General features: G+C 39.8%; 1 protein-coding gene across 2 annotated transcripts in view; it reads left to right on the top strand.

The window, feature by feature from the left end:
• LOC145987156 (deoxynucleoside triphosphate triphosphohydrolase SAMHD1-like) overlaps positions 1–22,787 on the top strand; it is a 295,372-nt gene that overhangs the window by 258,874 nt on the left and 13,711 nt on the right. Inside the window, exon 9 of one of the 2 annotated variants that reach the window (XM_083121664.1) lies at positions 14,850–15,037. In XM_083121664.1, coding sequence (XP_082977790.1) covers positions 14,850–15,037 — 188 coding nt within the window. Of the gene's footprint in view, positions 1–14,846; positions 15,038–22,787 lie in introns of both variants that reach the window. The other variant, XM_083121663.1, reaches the window with a different exon arrangement.

Genomic DNA, 22,787 nt, shown 5'->3' with positions numbered 1-22,787 from the left:
TTAACAATTTATCAATTTGTATTATATACATGTATGCACAATATTTACTCACAATTATTCCTTTCATAATAAATAGTTACCAAATTTCATTACAATTTTATAGAATTATATTCGACTTATCAAGATATTTTGTATGAATATAGATTACCGAGGATGAAGGTGAAGTCAGTAAACAAGGCAGTGACAGTGGCGCTTGATGTCCACTCCTGTACAATTCCGGTAAAAATGGTTCTTTGTAAGTTTCATAATGTGGTTCGGAGTTGCAGTATATTCAAACAAACTGGTGAAGTCACTAAATTCTTCTTGTAAAGGTTAGCTGCGGTAATAGTGTGATTTAACCTGCAGCGCATTATAGTTGTGAGGAAACTCCGGGAGAGTTGAATCTGTTTAAACCAACATTCCTTTGGAATTATTTCTTGTATAGAATAGTAGGCCTTACCGCATTGACTGCCAGTATTTGTCCAAAAGCTTTGCCAGTTAGTAAATGGTATTTTTCTAGTGTATGATGTAACGAGTGCACTCACGGTCCCCGAAATGACGTGTCAGTCATACCCCGGCACGGGACCAAACGTCGTTATGTGTACGGGGCACCGGTCGTGACTCTTACGGTCCAGGTTTTCAAGTTCGGTACTGAGACGGTCGTTTATTGTCGTACTATTGCAAGGCGGAGATAAATACCTTGAAATGTTACACTGTTTTTTTTACCTTGGATATGTAGATTCGAAAAATCATAACTCACTAATAGCATAATAACCAATACCTGAAATACATCAAATAACAACACTGACGAACGGTAAAAAGTGAATATATATTGCAACAACAAAAAAATATTGCAATCAACAACTGTTTACATTGCCTCCTCAATCACTCACTCATTCTCTCTCTCTCTCTCTCTCTCTCTCTCTCTTTCACACATATGAGGTATTTTTACATGTGAATTATAGATACAAATCATGGATCTCATTAACATATCATTCCTTTTTAGTTTAAACCTTTATGTGAATTTAGGTTATTTGTCTGCCGGCTCCTGTGCTCTTTTAAATTAGTTTATGTGCCAGCCCTCGGAAAGCGGTTATCGAAAACAATTGGGTCGGCGTGGTTAAATCTTTCGTTCGAATGAACGTATGCACCCAGTCGTAAGCACGATATTTAACAAGTTTCTCGGACGGGGGTAATACACATAAGCCTCTCTCGTCCATTGAGAACAACTACACAGTTACATAGTGATACAAAACTTAATCGGCTCCAGCTGCCGGAATACACAAATCAATCGTCGGCGCGAGCAAAAATTACATCAAAAACCACTATGCAACAAATAATACTACTTCACGCGCACAACCTTGCAATATAAAATACGTTTCCCACAATTAGAAAGGACTCATGAGTCAACTATTGACAAATTAAATGGCGCGACGGGGCGGTCGGTTACACAAAAATGGAGCGCACTTTGACAATTTACACTAAAAATTAAAGTAATGAAATGGAGCTTCTAACTCTAAATGCAGACAATTAAATTAGAACATGTGAACATGAAATGACTTTTTTTTTATAGCAATACAAAAAAAATTATCAGACACGGGAGTTAGGTTCGGGGTTCCTGAGTCACTTTGCAAATAAGTGTGACTTCGGCGTTAACAGTGCGGTGTTGATACTAACAATGCACGTTTACGTGGACATAGACCATCTGAAGAATACTCTACCGGACTCTGCTACATCGTGTGGTCATTCATCTCTCCTGGACGCGGGATTCGCACACGGTTCCTTTTCGGCAAAATTTTTCTCCGAGGTCGATCGCGACGAAGGTTGATTGCGACGATATGGTGTACTTCCACTTCCTTAGAACTTCGGGCGTTCCTCTCGTCACTAGCGTCGGGTGTACGTGGTCACGCGCCGGTCCGGAATCTCTCTAGTGTCGAGCATCAATTGGACTTCGGTCTGGAATAAATCTCTCTCTGGTAACTGGCTTCGATTGGACGTCGATCTGGAGTCGTCCTCCTCTCTCTCTCTCTCTCCCTGGTGACGGGCTTCGGTTGGACGTCGATCTCGAAACGTCCTTCGGGCTTTGGGCAGTGTTTGGCTTTAGTGTCGTTTCTGGCGTTGGCTGGCTGGCTTCACGAGATGATGGCGATGCATCGTTGCAGGCGACAGGGAAGTCGACGGGCTCCCTTCTCTATTTACCTTTAGCCGCCCATTATTATGTAGTCCACGCTTGGCAAAAACAAATCACCGCGTAATACCTTACCAGAATAAGGCACACACTGGTAACTCTCTATCTGCAATTCGCTCACGGTACGTAAGAAAACAAAATCCACGGAGACGAAAACAATAGTCACGCGAGAGTGTAGCGCGGAGATGCTCTCTCTATGAAATCCGGGTAAAAACTGTGTCTTCACTCGTAGTACTCTTGATTTTATATCACTTTCGAATTTGTCCGTTGAGAAGCACGCTAAAGTGACTTGGCTTCGGTTTCCGAGGAGATGGAAATGACCTCTGTCCATTGTCTTGAAACAAGGTCACCAGGCGCATCCTCGATCCTTGCAGGCTTGGGCTCCATCTGATTTTCCTGGTCATTCGTGAAAAATGGGTTCGCCCACCCGCTGCGACTCTTAGCCGGGTCCCGACGAAAATAATCCTTCCTTTTCTCCGTGACGCCCCGTGTTGGTGCAAATATGTCATGTTCTAAGCCGCAGTGACTGTTCGGCTGTCACTCAGGATAAACCCGTCTCCCAACTCCCGACGTCTGGCTCGGATACAAGTTTATCCACAAAATAAATCAAACCTCACACTTTTATATGTGAACATAAAATGAATCAATAAACAAAGATAATTTATATTACTGCGTTTCACATGTCACTGGATACCGTGAAATCTCGCCCTCCTTCCAATCAAAAAACTATGTAGGCGAATATACTTTTTCTCTACTCAGGGGCACGAAATTTGGACTACAAATTTTTTAACACCCTGTACAAGAAAAGTCAACCAGTTCGATAACACAAAACACATGATATGAACGATACCTCCAATTTACATAATAAAGATATTATCCACTCTCAATAATTTACACAAAAATAGGATAAATGTACCTCACATGCTGATCAGAATTCAAAGCAAAGACTCGCTCGTGCTTTTATATCGCGCTAACCACTCTTGGCGCTTTTCGTCGGAGCAGTTCCGCCATTTGAAGTTATCTGCAAAAATACGGCCCGTCGTACATAAAAAACAGCTTCTTGATCTTTCCCTTCACTTGCATAGGGCGTGGAAAGTGCGTCAGGAAGGCTTCCCTAAAAGCCGAGTATGCATGAAAGTGTCTTTCCTTCCGATCCAGCCAGTTCTTTGCTCGATCTTACATCCAGCCTTTCAGTACATGCAATCGCTCTCCATCCGTCAGTCCTAACTCCCGGGCTGTTGCTTCGAATTCCTCGACGAAGGCAGACGGCGATATCCTGTCGTCCCCGGAGAACTTCTTGAAGTTTTTCTTATATTCGGGCGGGAACAAAGCTCTCCTCGCCGGTGCTGGTTCGGACCGTATATCTTCCCGGCTTGAAGTTTGGGCTTCGAACGGTCGCAGCGATGGAAGATGTAGTCCAGGTTCCACTTCGCTTCCCCCTTTGACAAGCGGAGTCGGTCGTGCTTCACTCGCGCTCCTGGAAGACGAGGGGACTCCAGCTGGCTGTGATGACGTCATAGCTGCCGGCTCTCGCGATGATCCCGGAACGTCGGCTACGTTCAGTTGTTGCAGTTTTTCCTCGATTCCCTTTATCTTCTAGGAATTCCCTTTCGCTGGGTTCGCTGCTCGCCGCACTTGTCGCTCGAGGACATCGTTGCTCCATTTGCCGGCTGACTCCAGCTGTGCACTTTGCTCGCCGATGTGTTGCAAAGCTCCTTCCTGTTCACTTACGCCCTGCGCCAGAGTTGCCACCTTGGCTCCTTGCTCATTGATGCGCGCGTCTGTCTTGGCGGCCCTGGGTTTGATTCGAGCCTCGGATTCTTGGATCGTCGGAAGGAGTTGTTGCGTCACTTCCTCTCCGGAGACGCAAACTGTTCCTTGGGGGCGTTCTTCCATCCCACTTACGTCGGTCTGCATCATGGTTTCCAACCCCTGGATGTTGGTCTGCGTCTCGGTCTGCAACCCCTGGCTGATGGTTTGTATCTCGGTCTGCAATCCCTGGATGTTCGTCAGCATCCTGGTTTCCCATCTCTGGAGCATCTGGAGGATTAACTGGAATTGGTTGGCAACACTGCCACTTCCTACGTCATCTCCTTCTTCCTTGCAGTGGTCGCCGTCCGCACGTGATGTACCCCCCCTGGGCACTTGGTGTCTCCCTTTCCATTTCTAACAGGCCCTTGCACTGAAGACAAACCGGTCTTGCTCCCTCGCTGTCGATTTCGAAATCAGAAAATTCCTGTCCACAAACCTTGCAAACCATCATGACGTCACTCTTGTTCAAGCAGTCTATACGACGATTTCTTAATCTCATGAAGGCCTTTCGCTAAATATCTGCTCAATCTTCTGTCGCACTTTGGAACAGTTACGCAAACTTACGCGACCTCACACAATATATGAATTACAAATCGGTACATAAAAAGAAAAAGGAGGTCCGTCGGGAATCCCTTATCCCGCATCTCAGCCTGATGCCATAAATTACGCCAACAACCAAAAAAGGTACACAAAAAGTACATAAAAATGCCCTATGCATCTGCCCTTGCTGCTTTCGCCGAAAAAAAATATCTGCCCTATTGTTACCACTTATGCCCAATAACGTGCCCTTACACGTGAACCTATGACAAGTACATGAAAATAACCCTCGAAATACAAAGCGAAAAACACAAAAATAACCAGGAACCTAAAAAAAGAATTATATGCGTGACGTACCCAACAATGAAATTTCTACAGCTCTCGCAACCTGGCTTTCCTGGAAAGGCACGACAAAAGTTGCCGTCCCATGTTCGCGGCGCCAAATGTAACGAGTGCACTCAAGGTCCCCGAAATGACGTGTCAGTCATACCCCGGCACGGGACCAAACGTCGTTATGTTTACGGGAGACCGGTCGTGACTCTCACGATCCAGGTTTTCAAGTTCGGTACTGAGACGGTCGTTTATTGTCGTACTATTGCAAGGCGGAGATAAATACCTTGAAATGTTACACTGTTTTGTTCACCTTAAATATGTAGATTCGAACAATCATAACTCACTAATAGCATAATAACCGATACCTGAAATACATCAAATAACAACACTGACGAACGGTAAAAAGTGAATATATATTGTAACAACAAAAAAATATTGCAATCAAAAACTGTTTACATTGCCTCCTCAATCACTCACTCATTCTCTCTATCTCTCTTTCACACATCTGAGGTATTTTTACATGTGAAGTATAGATACAAATCATGGATCTCATTAACATATCATTCCTTTTTAGTTTAAACCTTTATGTGAATTTAGGTTATTTGTCTGCCGGCTCCTGTGCTCTTTTAAATTAGTTTATGTGCCAGCCCTCGGAAAGCGGTTATCGAAAACAATTGGGTCGGCGTGGTTAAATCTTTCGTTCGAATGAACGTATGCATCCAGTCGTAAGCACGATATTTAACAAGTTTCTCGGACGGGGGTAATACACATAAGCCTCTCTCGTCCATTGAGAACAACTACACAGTTACATAGTGATACAAAACTTAATCGGCTCCAGCTGCCGGAATACACAAATCAATCGTCGGCGCGAGCAAAAATTACATCAAAAACCACTATGCAACAAATAATACTACTTCACGCGCACAACCTTGCAATATAAAATACGTTTCCCACAATTAGAAAGGACTCATGAGTCAACTATTGACAAATTAAATGGCGCGACGGGGCGGTCGGTTACACAAAAATGGAGCGCACTTTGACAATTTACACTAAAAATTAAAGTAATGAAATGGAGCTTCTAACTCTAAATGCAGGCAATTAAATTAGAACATGAGAACATGAAATGACTCTTTTTTATAGCAATACAAAAAAATATCAGAGACGGGAGTTAGGTTCGGGGTTCCTGAGTCACTTTGCAAATAAGTGTGACTTCGGCGTTAACAGTACGGTGTTGATACTAACAATGCACGTTTACGTGGACATAGACCATCTGAAGAATACTCTACCGGACTCTGCTACATCGTGTGGTCATTCATCTCTCCTGGATGCGGGATTTGCACACGGTTCCTTTGCGGCAAAAATTTTCTCCGAGGTCAATCGCGACGAAGGATGATTGCGACGATATGGTGTACTTCCACCTCCTTAGAACTTCGGGCGTTCCTCTCGTCACTAGCGTCGGGTGTACGTGGTCACGCGCCGGTCCGGAATCTCTCTAGTGTCGGGCATCAATTGGACGTCGGTCTGGAATCATCTCTCTCTGGTAACTGGCTTCGATTGGACGTCGATCTGGAGTCGTCCTTCTCTCTCTCTCTCTCTCTCTCTCTCTCTCTCTCTCTCTCTCCCTGGTGACGGGCTTCGGTTGGACGTCGATCTCGAAACGTCCTTCGGGCTTTGGGCGGTGTTTGGCTTTAGTGTCGTTTCTGGCGTTGGCTGGCTGGCTTCACGAGATGATGGCGATGCATCGTTGCAGGCGACAGGGAAGTCGACGGGCTAACTTCTCTATTTCCTTTAGCCGCCCATTATTATGTAGTCCACGCTTTGCAGAAACAAATCACCGCGTAATACTTCACCAAAATAAGGCGCACACTGGTAACTCTCTATCTGCAATTCGCTCACGGTACGTAAGAAAACAAAATCCACGGAGACAAAAACAATAGTCACGCGAGAGTGTAGCGCGGAGATGCTCTCTCTATGAAATCCGGGTAAAAACTGTGTCTTCACTCGTAGTACTCTTGATTTTATATCACTTTCGAATTTGTCCGTTGAGAAGCACGCTAGAGTAACTTGGCTTCGGTTTCCGAGGAGATGGAAATGACCTCTGCCCATTGTCTTGAAACGCGGTCACCAGGCGCATCCTCGATCCTTGCAGGCTTGGGCTGCAGCTGATTTTCCTGGTCATCCGTGAAAAATGGGTTCGCCCACTCGCTGCGACTCCTGGCCCGGTCCCGACGAAAATAATCCTTCCTTTTCTCCGTGACGCCCTTTGTTGGTGCAAATATGTCATGTTCTAAGCCGCAATGACAGTTCGGCTGTCACTCAGGAAAAACCCGTCTCCCAACTCCCGACGTCTGGCTCGGATACAAGTTTATCCACAAAATAAATCAAACCTCACACTTTTATATGTGAACATAAAATGAATCAATAAACAAAAATAATTTATATTACTGCGTTTCACATGTCACTGGATACCGTGACAATGATTCCAAAACCACAGACGGAAACTTGATTGAAAGCGGCCGTTGGATTGTTTTATTCGCTGCATATCTGCTATATTGTTACCTTCTATTAAAGAATGTCCAGGTGTCCAAATAAAGTTGATATCATATCCCAGTCTCGTTAATTTCAGTGTGAGTATTCCTATGTTAACAATTTACCATTCCGTATGACATGACCATGATGAAAACTGTAAAGAATTTAGCACAGAGGCTGAATCGGTTGCAATTATAACTGAATTCAACTTCTTCTCTTGTACATAAAGCAATGCCTGTCGTATTGCGAAAACTTCTACAGTGTAAATGGATATAATACGATGCCAAAAGAAAAAAGTTGGAATTCTGCAGAATTATCACAGTAAAATGCTGCTCCTGTTTTTCCAAACGTTGATTTTGAAGCATCTGTATATATGTGATATTCACATTGTAATTTTGACTGTATGTAGTCTTGATATATATTATTTGAAATTTTAGGGATTGTCTTCCTGAAATCTCAACTTTGGTAGGCTGGAAAATGAATCCTCACGGGAGATATCATATTAAAGTAGTCTGTCATGAAGCATGGTGCAGTAGGTAAACGAATAATATTAGCCTGAAATTTATTAATGTCCTATAAGAATAATATAGTATAGGTAACCTGGATTTTTATTTTGCTGTACGTTTGTTGTGCATCAAAGAGTCCAACAGTTGAAGTTTTGGTATGATCGGAGATGTCGTGTTGGCAATTTTCTTAAGTAAAATTTTGCTCGCAAGATATTTAACTCTTAAGTTTGTATGGTGAATCTCCAACTTCTGCAAAAGTTGCTTGTTTTGGAGTTCCTTTCCAAAGGCCATACATCCTGCATAAACTGCTATATTGTATGGAAGATAGCGTGTTAAAAGCCCAACTTAGATTATCATTGTACATAAAGGAACCATACTCTAGTCTTCCGTTTAGCATCTGTTTATGGACCTGATGTAATAATTCAGGATCAGCACCCCACTTTTTCTTAACTGTCAACATTTTTATTATGCTAAACACTTAAGATCCCTTACATTGTGCCAGTTCTACTTGTGACTTCCATTTAAGTTTTTCATCTAATATAAGTCCCAAAAATTTATGACTTCTTTGATGACTAATAGTTTTTCCGTTTATATTTATTGATATGCATGAATGAGATCTCTTCTTATAAGAAACTACCACCGAAGACTTATCTGGATTTACTTCAATTCCATTGATATCACACCATGATGATAATTCATCCAGAGATTTTTGAATGTTTTGAACCCCTTCTTGAATATGCACATGCTTATTGATTCCTCTCCTTCACCTGTTTGTTTTTCAATTCAGTCCGTCATCAGAAGAAAACATTCAGGCGGGTTTTACTTCCTCTGTTTAAATGGGAAAGTGACATCAATGCAAACAGATTATGACGTATTTCTAAACATATTTAGAAGTTCCAACCACAATTGTACCAATCTAACTAAAGTTGTCTGTGACATATTGCACATAATTTGAAATAACAAACATTTAAAAATCTTAATATCTCAACAAATATTAAGCAAACATTCAGCTTTGTTACAATTGCCCCTCGTCAGGGGAAAATTTTTGAACAAATTGTAATTTACAAGTTCTGAAAAAATTTTGAGTACATAAAGAACATTGAAATATAGAATTTATCTTGATACAAAGGCTTCTCTTCATTCGACAACAACTCAGAAGGAACGTAGTTAGTATCTAAGACAGAATACGATCCAGGATAGTTAATCAGCCAATAAACAGTGAGTTCAGGCATTGATTCCATGATGATACAATAGAACAGCAGGCTTCCATATATCTAGTTTCTTCTCCATAAACACCTTTGTAGAAAGCGGTTTAAGATTCGATAAGCAGTGAAATGAATCAGTAATTTTAAATAGCACTTCAAACTCAACCTTCTTCTTGCTTCCTTGCTTCTAGAATAATGCCTTTAAATTCCACACCAGCAATATAATAACTCCTGCTTATAGGATTCAATCCAAATATTTACTATATCGACCTTCTATGTGAGGTCCGCGGTTTTATACATCCATTCCCTATCCTCATTTTGGACCTTTCGGATGTACCGCACTAAATATATATCTGGAGAATCCTCCTTCATTTGATCAGGAGTGGTAACAAATAACACACTAACTGCATTCTTCCTAAAACTTATTTCTGCCTGGTGCAGTTTTTAGAAAAGGCACAGTCAAAGAAACTCAGAACCAAAACCTTTTAATATGAAAAACATCGATGCTAAAATTCAGACCACCAATTTCCAGTTCTACTTGTCTACCACCTAACACTCTTTTCTTGAGGCTTCCGGAAAATATACCAGTTTAACATTCGGAACCTCTTGCATTTGACTGCCTGAAATTTACATATTGTATTTTACGTCCCGTCGAGTTCACTTGCCTAAACGAAACGGCGGCACTTAGAATAGGTCGACGTTTGTTTGACACGATTAGGATCGCTGGTTGTGCAGAAACTTTCTAGTAGTCTCCGATGCTTCTTCCTGCTCGGAGGCAACATCATCTCTTGGCGAGAAGGAACAAACATTTTCGCCTCTACGTCGCGGAGAGTACCGTCTGGGCGGACTAAGGCTACGTCGTTCTTGGTGAGTGATTACTCTAGCTTCTAGTACTGTCCAATCCCACCTCTTGCAGTTGCTCCACTGAATTCACAACATTCGAGTTGTGATGCAGGAAAATCGGATGTCTCGCCAGAAGTGTTGGTCGCTTCCAACGATTAGCTGATCGAAGGTGATTCTCCAGAAAGTTTCTGTAATACGAGGGTTGCTGGAAAGTTTCTGCAAACTACCACCAACAGGCGCTAGTGTTCCGCTATTATAAAAATCGGAAGAATAGACTTTTTTATGTTTAAATTATCTTTGTTTGTTTATTTAAGCCTATTCGTTTATTTTTCAGAGCAGTTTGAAAGTGTGGGGCGTTACCCCCACACCCCCTATACGCCTTCATGGCGTGGTGCTATGCACAGGGGAACACTTTAGCTTTTTTTAGCTTTAGTTTGAAGAAGTGGTTTCGTGAGAGAAATGGAAATTTCTCGGGCAATGATTTTTTTATGATTTCAAATGTAGTTTATCACCGAAACAATGCATAGAGCGACTTCATTTGGCTTTTGGGGATGAAGCACCAATTGTGTACAATTGGTTTCTCGAATTCCAGCGTGGTTGCACATTTCTCGGTGGTGAATTTCGTGAAGGTCGTCCATCCACGTCTGTTGTTGCCAGTAATGTTGATGCTGTGCGTGAAATAATTGAGAGAGATCGGCATGTGACATACCGTGAGAATTAGGCATCCTTGAACATTGACATGAAAGCAATATATACGATTTTGCATGGTCATCTGAACGTACGGAAACTTTCAAGCCGTTGGATCCCACACAACTTGACCAAAGCTCAAAATCAGGCTCGTGTTAATTGGTGTAAAAAAATGCTCAAAAAATTCAACCGAGGCAAGTCAAAATTGGTGTACTTCATCGTTACAGGGGACGAAACTTGGATCTATTCATACAAACCCGATACTAAACAGCAATCCAGTGTTTGGGTGTTTCAAAGTGAGCCGAGACCAACCAAAGTTGTTCGTTCGAGGAGTGCTGCCAAGCAAATGATTGCTTGTTTCTTCGGTTATAACGGACATGTGGCAACAATAGCTTTAGAAGATCGAAGGACTGTAAATGCTGAGTGGTATAAAACAATTTTTCTTTGTAGCTAATCAGTGGTGATTTATTCATTCTAGTTCAAAAAATTGCCATGTAAGATTTTTTGTATATAGAGGTCCTTGTGACTGACAGACGCGGTGGAGCCTAGGCCACCAAGAATAATCCTCCTAAGCAACCATTTATGTGATCTATCAGACTACACGCTATCCTGAAAGCGGAGGCAAAGTCAGGTAAATATCTTTAAAAAATAACATTGGTTAAAAGTCCAAAAACTAGAATGAATAAAACAGTTTGTTTGCCACAGGTCATCAATGAATTGCGTAAAACAAACCCAAATCGTCGCATTATTCTTCACCACGACAACGCCAGTTACCACTCAGCACACCAAACTGTTGATTTTTTGTCCAGTAAAAATGTCGAATTAATGACTCATTGTCCGTACTCACCTGATTTATCACCTAATGCCTTCTTTTTGTTCTCACACATGAAAATAAAATGAGTGGTGAGCGATTTGTGTCGCCTGAAGCAGCTGTTGACGCATTCCGGAGAGCGGTTTCTGAGATATCAGCTTCAGAGTGGAAAAAATGCTTTCAAATTTTTTTGAGCGTATGCAAAAGTGTATCGATCTTAAGAGTGAATACTTTGAGAAACAAAAAAGCCATTCCCAGAATTTCACGTCTTTTTCATATTTATTTCAGAAACTTTTCTAGCAAATCTCGTACTCACTAGTGTTGCCTACGAGACGAGACATGTCCCGTCTCGTGTCGAAAACGAGACGACACACGAAACGGGACAGGCTTTTTAAAATTCGAGACGGGACGAGACTGACCACCTATCTCGTCTCGTTTTCGAGACGAGACACGAGATGGGACGAGACGGCTCCTGAAAAATCTCGTCTCGTCTCGAAAGTCTCGAAAATATATAAACAAAATAACTAATCAATTGCAAATATATATTTACGCGGAATAAAGCATTTTCTTAGGAAAACCAAAACAGCTTCTATTACATTAATCTGTAAGATTCCCCCTCGAAAAATCTTAATTCGTCACACGTTGTCCGTAACGAATTTTTCCCAGACTTTAGCCTCGTGTCCCAACTATCTTAACTTGCAAAATCCCTGTATCTTTCTATTGACATTTCCTCAGAATACCTTAAATCTGGCAACTATCTGCTACCCCAAGAGCTTTCTTCCATTCATCCTTGCGGAAAACGATCCGTAGGTAGTCACTGCAATTGTATACTACGGCTCTGTTCCAGCCATACTGGAGACAATCGTCATAAAATTTCTCGCCCAAACATACCCTTCTTTCATTTGCGACCCTCTTTTCAAAATCCACAGCAGCCTCGAGTGCTGGTTGCAAACTCCAAAGATTTCGCACAAAAAACCTAGATAAAGGTAAAGTTCCAAGTGCATATAACACACCACAGTGCCATGAAGGCACATTTACGGGATGCGGGGGAAAGGTCATTTTGAAGGCGAAGTGATCAGCATCACACTCCGGCTTCTTTTGCCCTCCAAGATTGCCCCCATGCACCCATTGATATGAGGCTGTTGAGCCCCGGAGCTGCTTTATGCGGGGACAATGCGGAATAATTCCGACCTTTATTCACCCACTCCGGGAATCGAACCCGGGTCTCCCGCCTGGCAGTCAGACGCCGTAACGACTACACCACTGCGGCTCTAAAAACCTGGTAAAAAGCTAGTGCAATTAGGTACTCTGCTTTGACGTAACGAACATAAAATTGCCTGAAGCCTGCCATGCTCCTACGCTGTGAAACGTTGCTGTTGATTGGCTTGTTCCAAAGCAACATGTCGCTTGTCGCCTGTCGCCTGTCGCCTGTCGCTTCAACCTGAAAGCTATCTTGTGGAAATTTCACACCGAAGCGACAAGCGACACGTATAATTCACACCCAAGCGACAAGCGACACAATTCCCTTCATCTGAAGGAAAGCATTCACCCCGCACCCGTGAACAACGGACCGAAGCGACAAGAGACACGTGCAGCTTTTCGTCTGTCTTCTGTTCGAAAGGTTGCATTGACTACTGAAAGTTCGCTTCCAAGCGACTCGTGTCGCTTGTCGCCTGTAACTTTGGTGTGAAGAAATCTTCCTCACAGGAAACTCTTCGAACCGAAGCTGCACGTCTCGCTTGTCGCTTGCTTGTTGTTCTGCTTAGGCCGTTTTCTGGATACCGTGTATAGTCGCGAGGATTGTTATCCGCTTGCTTGCTTATAAACTGAAGTGTCTCTGTCGTTCGTTGCTTCATTGTGATACTTCTGGTCGCTTGTCACATTGAACAAGTCACAGGAGAGAAGCGACAAGCAACATGTTTCGCTTGGATACGAAACCTCAGTAAACGTAACATCCAGAACAGAAGCACCACGTGTCTCTTGTCGCTTGCGTGTCGCTCAAATTGGATCGTTTTCTTAATATCAACTTTTTAGTGCGAAATCTTTGGAGTTTGCAACCAGCACTCGAGGCTGCTGTGGATTTTGAGACGAGGGTCGCAAATGAAAGAATGGTCTGTTTGGGCGATACATTTTATGACAATTGTCGCCCGTATGGCTGGAACAGGGCCGTAGTAAACAATGGCAGTGACTACCTCCGGATCGTTTTGCGCAAGGATGAATGGAAGAGAGCTCTTGGAGTAGCAGATAGTTGCCATATTTAAGGTATTCTGAGGAAATTTCAGTAGGAAGATACAGGAATTTTGCAAGTTAAAATAGCTGGGACACGAGGCTAAAGTCTCGGCAAATTCATTACGGACAACGTGTGACGAATTAGGATTTTTCGAGGAGGAATGTTACAGATCTTTATTCATGTAATAGAAGCTGTTTTGGTTTTCCAAAGAAAATGCTTTATTCCGAATAAATAAATATTTTCAATTGATTAGTTATTTTGTTTATATTTCTTCAAGACTTTCAAGACGAGACGAGACTTTACAGGAGTCGTCTCGTCCCGTCTCGAAAACGAGACGAGACAGGTGATCTGTCTCGTCCCGTCTCGAATTTTAAAAAGCCTGTCTCGTCTCGTTTTCGAGACGAGACACGAGACGAAACGTAACATGTCTCTTGTCGTGAGCAACACTAGTCGAGAACTTCATGAGTATTTTGAAGTGGCCGCCAGTGCAATGACCACAAACGCAGACTCGTCAGCCTATCACTATTCAAATAGTTTTGTGCTTTTCATCGTGGAAAGCAGTATCTCCACAGAAGCTTCAGCAGTCATGTCATATATCACGAACACAGCCAGATCGCGAAATAGTCGTAAATCGAATGTAAAATGTAAACTGTTCCGCTACTAAAACAACTACGTAAGGTTTCGTCTTCAAAGATGGTAACACAGTAAGATCGATAGCTCATCACAAGATTTTTATCACTAGGTTTTCGATAACTAGACTTTAGTAAAGTAACATGTGTTCTCGCTGTAGCCCTGGATATAATATTTAGGGCGTTGTACGCTGCCTTCGTACAAAACCTTAAAGCAATACATTTCCCATCCCTCTAATATTGATCTTAGAGTCAGTGTCATTGACATCTCGAAACAGTAACTCAAGTAGATCACGACATCAGTGATATGAATGGATTATAATTATTTCATGTTTATTTATTTATATAATTAACCCAGAATTCAATATATAGTAATGTTTTACCATAAATAAGCGTATTACATAATACGCTTATCTGTGGTTTTACAAATAGTCCGCAATCTTTCTGTTAACTTTCTGATTAATCAATATATATTATTATTTTCCATGTCTTATAATTGCAAATTAATGGACCTTTCAATGAACGTGCATTACGTACGCACATATTTCTTGTTTCAGCAGGAAGCTATGAAGACAGATTTCATCCCAGAAACCAATGCAGACCCAGAGCACTATTCTTTGAATTTCATGAAATTCAAACTTGGCAGTGAACATGACGACAATCCACTGGAAAGAGTTTTCTTCTACACTTGGAATGACGGAGAAGTGACGACAAGATCGATTAATGAAATTAGCATATTTGGTGCACCGTAAGTTTTAATTTTAATGATTTGGCTTTATATTAACTGGTGGACAGTAGCGGCTTCTGCCTATTCGCACATGCACACACAAACAAATCTGTAATAAATTAATATTTATGATACTTATTCATTGAACACCATCTTCTTCATAATTTCAAATGTTCCCATGCTGCTTCACCTGCCATTTGCTTCCCTTCACCAGCTTAGCTTCTAATGTAGACCGTGGCGAACACATTCGAATTGTGATAGTTCTGCATCTGTTTGCAGCAGGCGTGGGTCTTCTGGTTGGCATTAGTAGTGTCATTATTCGCATAGCCAGCGCGCGTGTTACCACTAGCAATCATGCGCTCGAATGTAGCCAGTGTTGCAATCCCGTTCCATTCGAAACCGTGTGACGGAGTCGAGTAAGCTAACATTTTTTAAGTATTCTCTCTTAGCAAGGGACGCGAGTGGCAACACGCTTCTCCGTCCATCCTTATGGCATAGCCCTGCTTCTAGCAATCAACAACTACATCTATTAGCAAAACAACTTAATTTTTTATTTGTTAAAGGCAAGGCATGTGATTATACCGCGGAAAGTCAACCAGGAATAGTTTTGGATTAAGTTGACGAATTTTGAAAGGTTAATAGAAGTTCTGGACCAGCTGGGCAGCAAGCAATTAGCTCATGTTATCCTCTCGAACAACAATGCCAAAGAATGGCATTTGCAAGAGATTTAGCTGTAAAATAATTTCATTATAATATTTAAGTATTGTTTTTGAGTCTTAATGTATATACCTTGGCCGTGCGGTTTAAGGCGTCAGGCTCTGGGCTCGGGCTACGGGATGCGCGCAGGTTAGTCTCTCCTGGGGGAACAACTTTTCTCCTCAAATTTCGGCCAGCATATGGGACCGGTGGCCACCCACCATCGTGAGGAAATTGGGAAGCTACGAATGAGTAGCGACACCACAGGTATCGTTACCATTCTTTATCGGACTGATTTTCTAAGGCAGAAGGTAACACCTAGCCCGTTGCCAGAAGTTACAGGTTGGAATCTATCTGTTTTCTCCTCAAACAGATTTGTATTAAATTATCAAATTATTCTTCAAAATAATTTTGCATCAAGTCGCTGCTTTCGGATTAATTTCATCTCTTGACGTCACCAGCTTACGTGGTACCGCTATTCCAAGAAAGAAGCTTCTTAACGTATAGCTTGCGTAATTTATCGACACTGCTGATTCCTGTGAATAAATTAAATGTCTTGTTAGCGGTAAGAATCAAGTGCCCGAGTGAAGACCCTGGGTCGTCTTAACTGCTGACGACGCTGGTGATGACCAAACGAATGGTCTTGGTTAGGTTTAGGTAAAGACCTCTCTCCCCTCCAAGTTTTCGTAAAGATCTTCAAACAGGGATGTCTTCGACCAACGAATAAAGACCCAGTTGGCCGGACAGTTGGGGTGAAGAACTCACGAGTAACCTGCATGTCTCCCCCAGAGGTATTGGCTAGAGCTTGTGACGTCACCAAGATGACACGAGCAGAAGAAAGCTATGCGGAGAATGTAGTAGATGGCCCACGAAAGACTGTGTTTTCATACATCTTTTGATATTATACACCAAAACCAAGGACGTATTTAGGGGGGTCCGGATCCCCCCCCCAAAGACTTAAAAAGTACAAAAATTAAATAATGAAAATATGCATTGTTTAACATTTCTTGTATAATCGAGGGTTATTTGTTTCAATTTATTTGAAGGCAGTAAATATTTAGTTTTTACAATTTCTTTATTTAACATTAATTTGATGTGAGTGTGTGTCTAAACAAAAGCTAACGCAGTACAATGACTCTTTTGTTGCATAACAACAACATAATTATTTTATTGGGAGACGCTTGACACTAAACTATCCTACCTCACTGACAATGACATATTTAGGGGTGAAGCCCCCGAAGCAAGACTTACCAAGTACTAACATTAAACAATTAAAATATACATATTTAGCATTTGCTGTATAATCGAGGGATATTTCCGCAGAACTTTGAATGGCAGTACCAAATATATTATCTGAAACTTTAATTTTTGTCAACTTTATCTAACATTCTATCTTGTTATTTAATAAATATTCAATTCTTTATCTATTTGGCACTGATTTCCTTGCCAGGGCATTTGCTTTCAAACAAATTTTAGCTATCTTAATTACACGTAGGCTAGATAATGAATACATGCTTTATATCTCTATTCTTACACCGATTTGTACCTACAATATTAATTTAATATTTATTAATTAATATTATTTTAATTTAATATAACAATAATATAATTATTTTAATTTAAGCGTTTATATTATTATAATTATTTCTGAGACACTTGGTTCGGACCCCCCCCCCCCCCCCGCCGAAATAAATTTTTAAATACGTGCCTGACCAAAACTTATGACGACGGGAAGTAATAAGAATCAGTTTCCTTGACTTACTATTTATTCAATACGAACACGTAATTGCAGGTATTACACCCCGTACAAACGTCAAGCCACTGCTCGCTACCCAGTCCGACGTCAAGCGATCTGCCGTTTCAACTGCTAGCACCGCCCCCTAACCACTTCGCTCGAGCCGCGAGGCATGAGGAGCTCTGAGGTCGTTCACCACGTCACAGCGACGTTTCTACCTCCATACACTCTAGTACAAAATTATTCACATTATACAACTGTCATAACTCCCCTCTCTTGGGAGAAAAATTTCCTTCAAGTGAAATTTTTACAAAATAAAATACCCATTTATAATTTACACATTGTTATCATATCTACACTCATACTTTGTGTAGTTACAGTTAAGCTGGTATCCATCATGGTGAAATACACTTGATATAATCAATACAACAACATTTATGTTAAAGAAAATATAAAAATAGCAAATAAATATAAATAATTTTAAACAAAATCTAAACCTTTCTTTGGTCTACCAAAACAAATGTTTGTACAATTTTGGATTTAGTTTTTCCAATTGGCTTAAATAACAACTTATTTTTTCACTGGAACAATTCCAGATTTTTAGATTATCACTGTGATGGTTACCACTGATAATGCCAGTTTTCAAATCTATTACAATGTATACATTAGTTGCTTGTTTGTCAATTACCATATACGGACCTTCATAGACCTCACAGTACTTTTTAGTGCGATTTTCTAGGAGGCTGCTAAGATAATGGGTTTTTACAAATACCAGGTCTTTTATTTTAACTTCAGGTCTATTTTCTTGTTGCAAGTTGTACCTGTCATTTCTTTTCTTCCTTGCTTGGAAACCCTTTACAAAAGCCATGTATAGCTTATCTTTCCACAGAGAAATTTCATTAGGCGGTAAATTAAAATGATTCAAAATACATGAGTTAAGATCTCTATTTAGTTGTAACTCTGAGGGAGCAAATCCTAGCTGTGTGTGTACGCTATCATTTAATAAGCTTACAACTCCATCTATATATTTCGGCCAATCTTTGTGGTTGTTTTTACAAAACACACGCATGACCCGGTTGAGTTCAGAATGAATTCTCTCAACCAAATTAGAACTAGGGTGATATATTGGGGTATACGCCAATTTTATACCTAAGCTTGTTAAAGTGTCTACATATTTGTTAGAATGAAACACCGTGGCGTTATCACTGACCAACCTATGTGGAATGCCGAAATGCCTGACATATCCTTCTAGCAAGGCTTTTACAATACTGTTGGCTGTACCTGACCTCATTGGATAAGCGAACAGATATTTAGTGTTAGCATCTTGTAAGGTTAGAAGAAACCTTTCTCCTTGCGAGCCTTTAATTAATGGTCCTTGTATATCTAAAAACAAAGTAGTTTCACCCTGGTTACAATGTTGTTGGAATATGCTCTTGGGTGGATGTCTACTCGGCTTCGTTTTCATACATAGTTCACAATCTTTGATATAACTCAGAATACCTTTTCTCACACCAGGCCAAAAGTACAGTTTCCTAACCCTTCTGAGTACCTTTTCACAACCAAAGTGGCCCATATTATCATGATAATTCCTCAGTATTACAGAAACTAAAAATTGAGGTATACATATTTTCCAGATGTTCTCAAAGTGAAAATCTCTTATCATCAAAATTCCATTGCATACTTTATAAAACTTTTTCCAATTTCTACACCTTTGAGGTAAACTTACACTTACACTTTCACAATTGTTCAAATAATCAATAATAGGTTGAAATAGCTTATCATTGTACTGTTCTTGGACTAACAACTCTACAGGTATATCTAATACTTAATTTTTAAACCTTACATTATTGTTGATGTGCATCAAAATCGGCTCTGATTCTGAAAATTGTCTGGACAATAAGTCCGCTAGGCCATTGTCAGATCATTTGCAGTATTCTTCAATGAACTGGTATTTTTGAAGTTGAAGGGACCAACGCAATAAGCGAGGGTTCCAATTCTTCGAATGGTTCAGCCAAGTGAGACACTTATGATCACAAACTAAAGTAAATTCTTTACCCAAAAGATATTGATTACATTTCTCAATACAAAATAAAAGACTTAAACATTCTAGCTCGGTTATGGTGTATTGTTTCTCATAACCTTTCAGTGTACGACTTACATAACTTATTATTATTTTCTCATCATCAATTATTTGATACAAATATTCTCCGATGCCAAGTAAAGAAGCATCTCCTTGGACATAAAACCTTTGATTAAGATCAGGATGAAATAGTTTAGCATCAATAGAAATTTCTTGCTTGAGCAAATCAAAACTCTCTTGTTCCTTCTTAGTCCATATCCATTTCTTACCTTTCCTTAACAATTCATATAAAGGTGCACATTTTGTAGCAAAGTTTGGAATGAATCTTCTCATCCAAGAGAAACAACCTATTATTTTTTGAAGTGTCTTTACATCCTTCGGAGTAGGAAGATTGAGAATAGCCTCTACTCTCTCTGGATTTACTCTTATACCTGTTTTGTCAATAATGTAACCCAAGTACAATAACTTTTCTTTACAGAGGAATGTCTTCTTGAGACGTACAGTCATACCAGACTCTCTTAATTTAGAAAATACACTTCTTAAATGTTCTATGTGACTTTCTAAAGATTCACTTCTAATGCATAAATCATCAACATAAATGATAACATTCTCTGACAGAATGTCGCCTAATACCTTGGTCATTGCCATCGTAAATGCTTGTACTCCATTACATGTACCAAATACTAAACGTTTGTATTGGTATTGTCTACCTTCAAACAAAAATGCAGGATACTTTTTAGATGACTCTGACAACAAAATTTAATGAAATCCAGAGGACATATGGACCAGTGATACATATGGTCTACCAACAAATCCTTGTAATGCCTCTTCAATATTAATTGGTCTAATTTGACTAACTTTTTGGTGCTGATTAATATTCCTGAAGTCAGTACATACCCTTACACTTCTATCAGACTTAGGAACTATTACTAGCGGATTTAAATAAGGTGAATCAGAAAGTTCTATAATGTCCCACTCAAGTAATTTTTGAATATGATCTCTAACATTTTGTCTGTAATGATAAGGTATTCGATATGGCTTAGAAACTAAAGGTTCTGTTTTATCTAATTCAATATGATGTTCATATTTAGTACATAAACCAGGTTTTTCATCAAACAGCATCCTAAATTCAAGTAACAAATCAAACAGTCGTTTCTTTTCATCTTCATCGAGTATTTCAGCTTGCATAGCTTTTAATTTAAGATCTTCTACACTAGCAATAGTTATTTCCTCTTTTGACTTTTGGGTTACATTAAGACAACTACTCTATGCCTCTTCACTCACATCAAAAGTTGGACAAGATATAGGTAATTATTTAACTAACCGTGCACCTTGTTTGGTGTGAAGCAATAAAGAATTTTCCTTGAAGTTTACAAGAGCCTCTACATTATACAAAAAATCTAAACCTAAAAGAATTTCTACTGTCAAATCTTTGACGACAACAAACTGAACAAAAAATATAATATCTTCAATTTCTATATCCACACAAAATTTTCCAAGTACTTTCTGTTTTCTTTTTCCAGAATAGTCAACCAAAATAATGTCTTCTATTGGCTCTAATTTAGGTCTGGTGACTTCGCTAGTAATACTTTTCCATTTGTTCTCTGACATCAAACAAATGTCGCTACCACTATCTACTAAGCATTTACTCTCTATCCCATTAATATTTGCAAAGATAGAAGTTGTATTCTTGACTTTGTTCCTGAGGTTTACAGGTAACATTAAGTTATTAGAACTATATTTCGCTTCATCTTCTAACAAGTCTTCATAAAAATTAATATCTACCCTACATACATTTTTAAGGCATGATTCACAGTTTGCTTTATTAGAATTTTCATTACAAAGTTTGTTTCTTAAATCTTCAGTATTAAGATTGACTACTGACACAATATTCTCATCTTCGTCTATGCTATTCTGTGTCACAATAACAATAGACTCACTATCTAGTTTAAAGGTTGTTCAGGCACAAACCAGGGCGCATTCACCCTAAGTGAAGACCCACCATTACCATTTTCTATTTCTTCCCTAGTACTAGATCTAGGTTCACTTCTTTGAGGATTGTTTTACAGTGTTTGTACTAGTATTTCTATACCTAGGCCTACTATTATCAGCATTTATACGATTTTGGTTACTATAATTGTATCTACCTCGAAAGTTACTATTTCTATAGTTATTACCGGAATATGGAAAACGGTTTACTCTCCAAGACCTTTGACCAGATCTATCATTACTACTATTATTATCAGTGGCATATCTCCTGAAATTACCAGAATTCCTTACATTAGTCTCATGGCTTGTATTAGAATTTTGCATATTGCTTACTCTAGATTGATTATTTATTTTAGTTTCATTAACAACTTGTACTTGTCTAATACCGACAGGCCTTCCATCTCTCCTACTTTCACCTTCACCACTTGCATACAAAGCTTCATGACGCGCAACCAATTCCGCAGCGGTACCAAGACTAATATTAGGTTGATTTAAGATTGCTTCTCTAACTCTATTTGGTAACTGTTGGGCTACTAAAATAGTTTTTTGCTGTTCTGGCATGTCTGGCTGAATGGAATTTAGTAAATTAATCTGTGACCAGAAATAATTTAACAGAGTTTGTCTACTTTCTTTGCTGTATCTCTTGCACAAGACATTTGCAAGACATGTTGACTTCCACGATGCACTTTCAAATGCATTAAGGAAAAGAACCTTAAAAGAACTATAATCTACAATGTGTATTCTATCCTGAGAGAACCAATTTTTAGCAACACCTTTCAAAAGCATTGGTACATACTTCATGTAATCTTTTTTTGGAACATTTAACATATCCAAGCGATCCTCAACCTCTTGAAGAAATTGTGACGCCAAATAATCCATCCTAGTTGCAGTAAATTTAGGTAACCTATCTAGATCAGAGTACTTAAGTGTACTAGGTACAAACTTCCTTCTGTAACTACTACTCTCGTGATCAGTTCCACTTTCCGAACTACTATCATGAAATTTATCTCTTGACATGCTTTTTGCAACTGTACCTCTCTTATAGCTACTTGCAGATTTACGTTTAAGCCCACTTAACTGAACTTTAGTTTCAGAGCTAGAAGATTTTACATCTGAATCAGATTCTCCTTTACGTAATGCTCTTTGCTTTCTAAACGTGATATATTCAGTTTTTCAATGGGTAAAGAAGTTTCTTCTCTTCCCTTTGCAGTTCAAACAATCTAGAAACAACAGGACTAACTAAGCCTTGTACTCTAGTTTATAATCCTAAA

The sequence above is a fragment of the Lepisma saccharinum genome, chromosome 4 (genome assembly GCF_977018435.1).
Source record: "Lepisma saccharinum chromosome 4, izLepSacc3.1, whole genome shotgun sequence".
Taxonomy (NCBI): domain Eukaryota; kingdom Metazoa; phylum Arthropoda; class Insecta; order Zygentoma; family Lepismatidae; genus Lepisma; species Lepisma saccharinum.
Note: the sequence above shows the minus strand (reverse complement) of the source record. Positions and strands in the feature narration are given on the sequence as shown.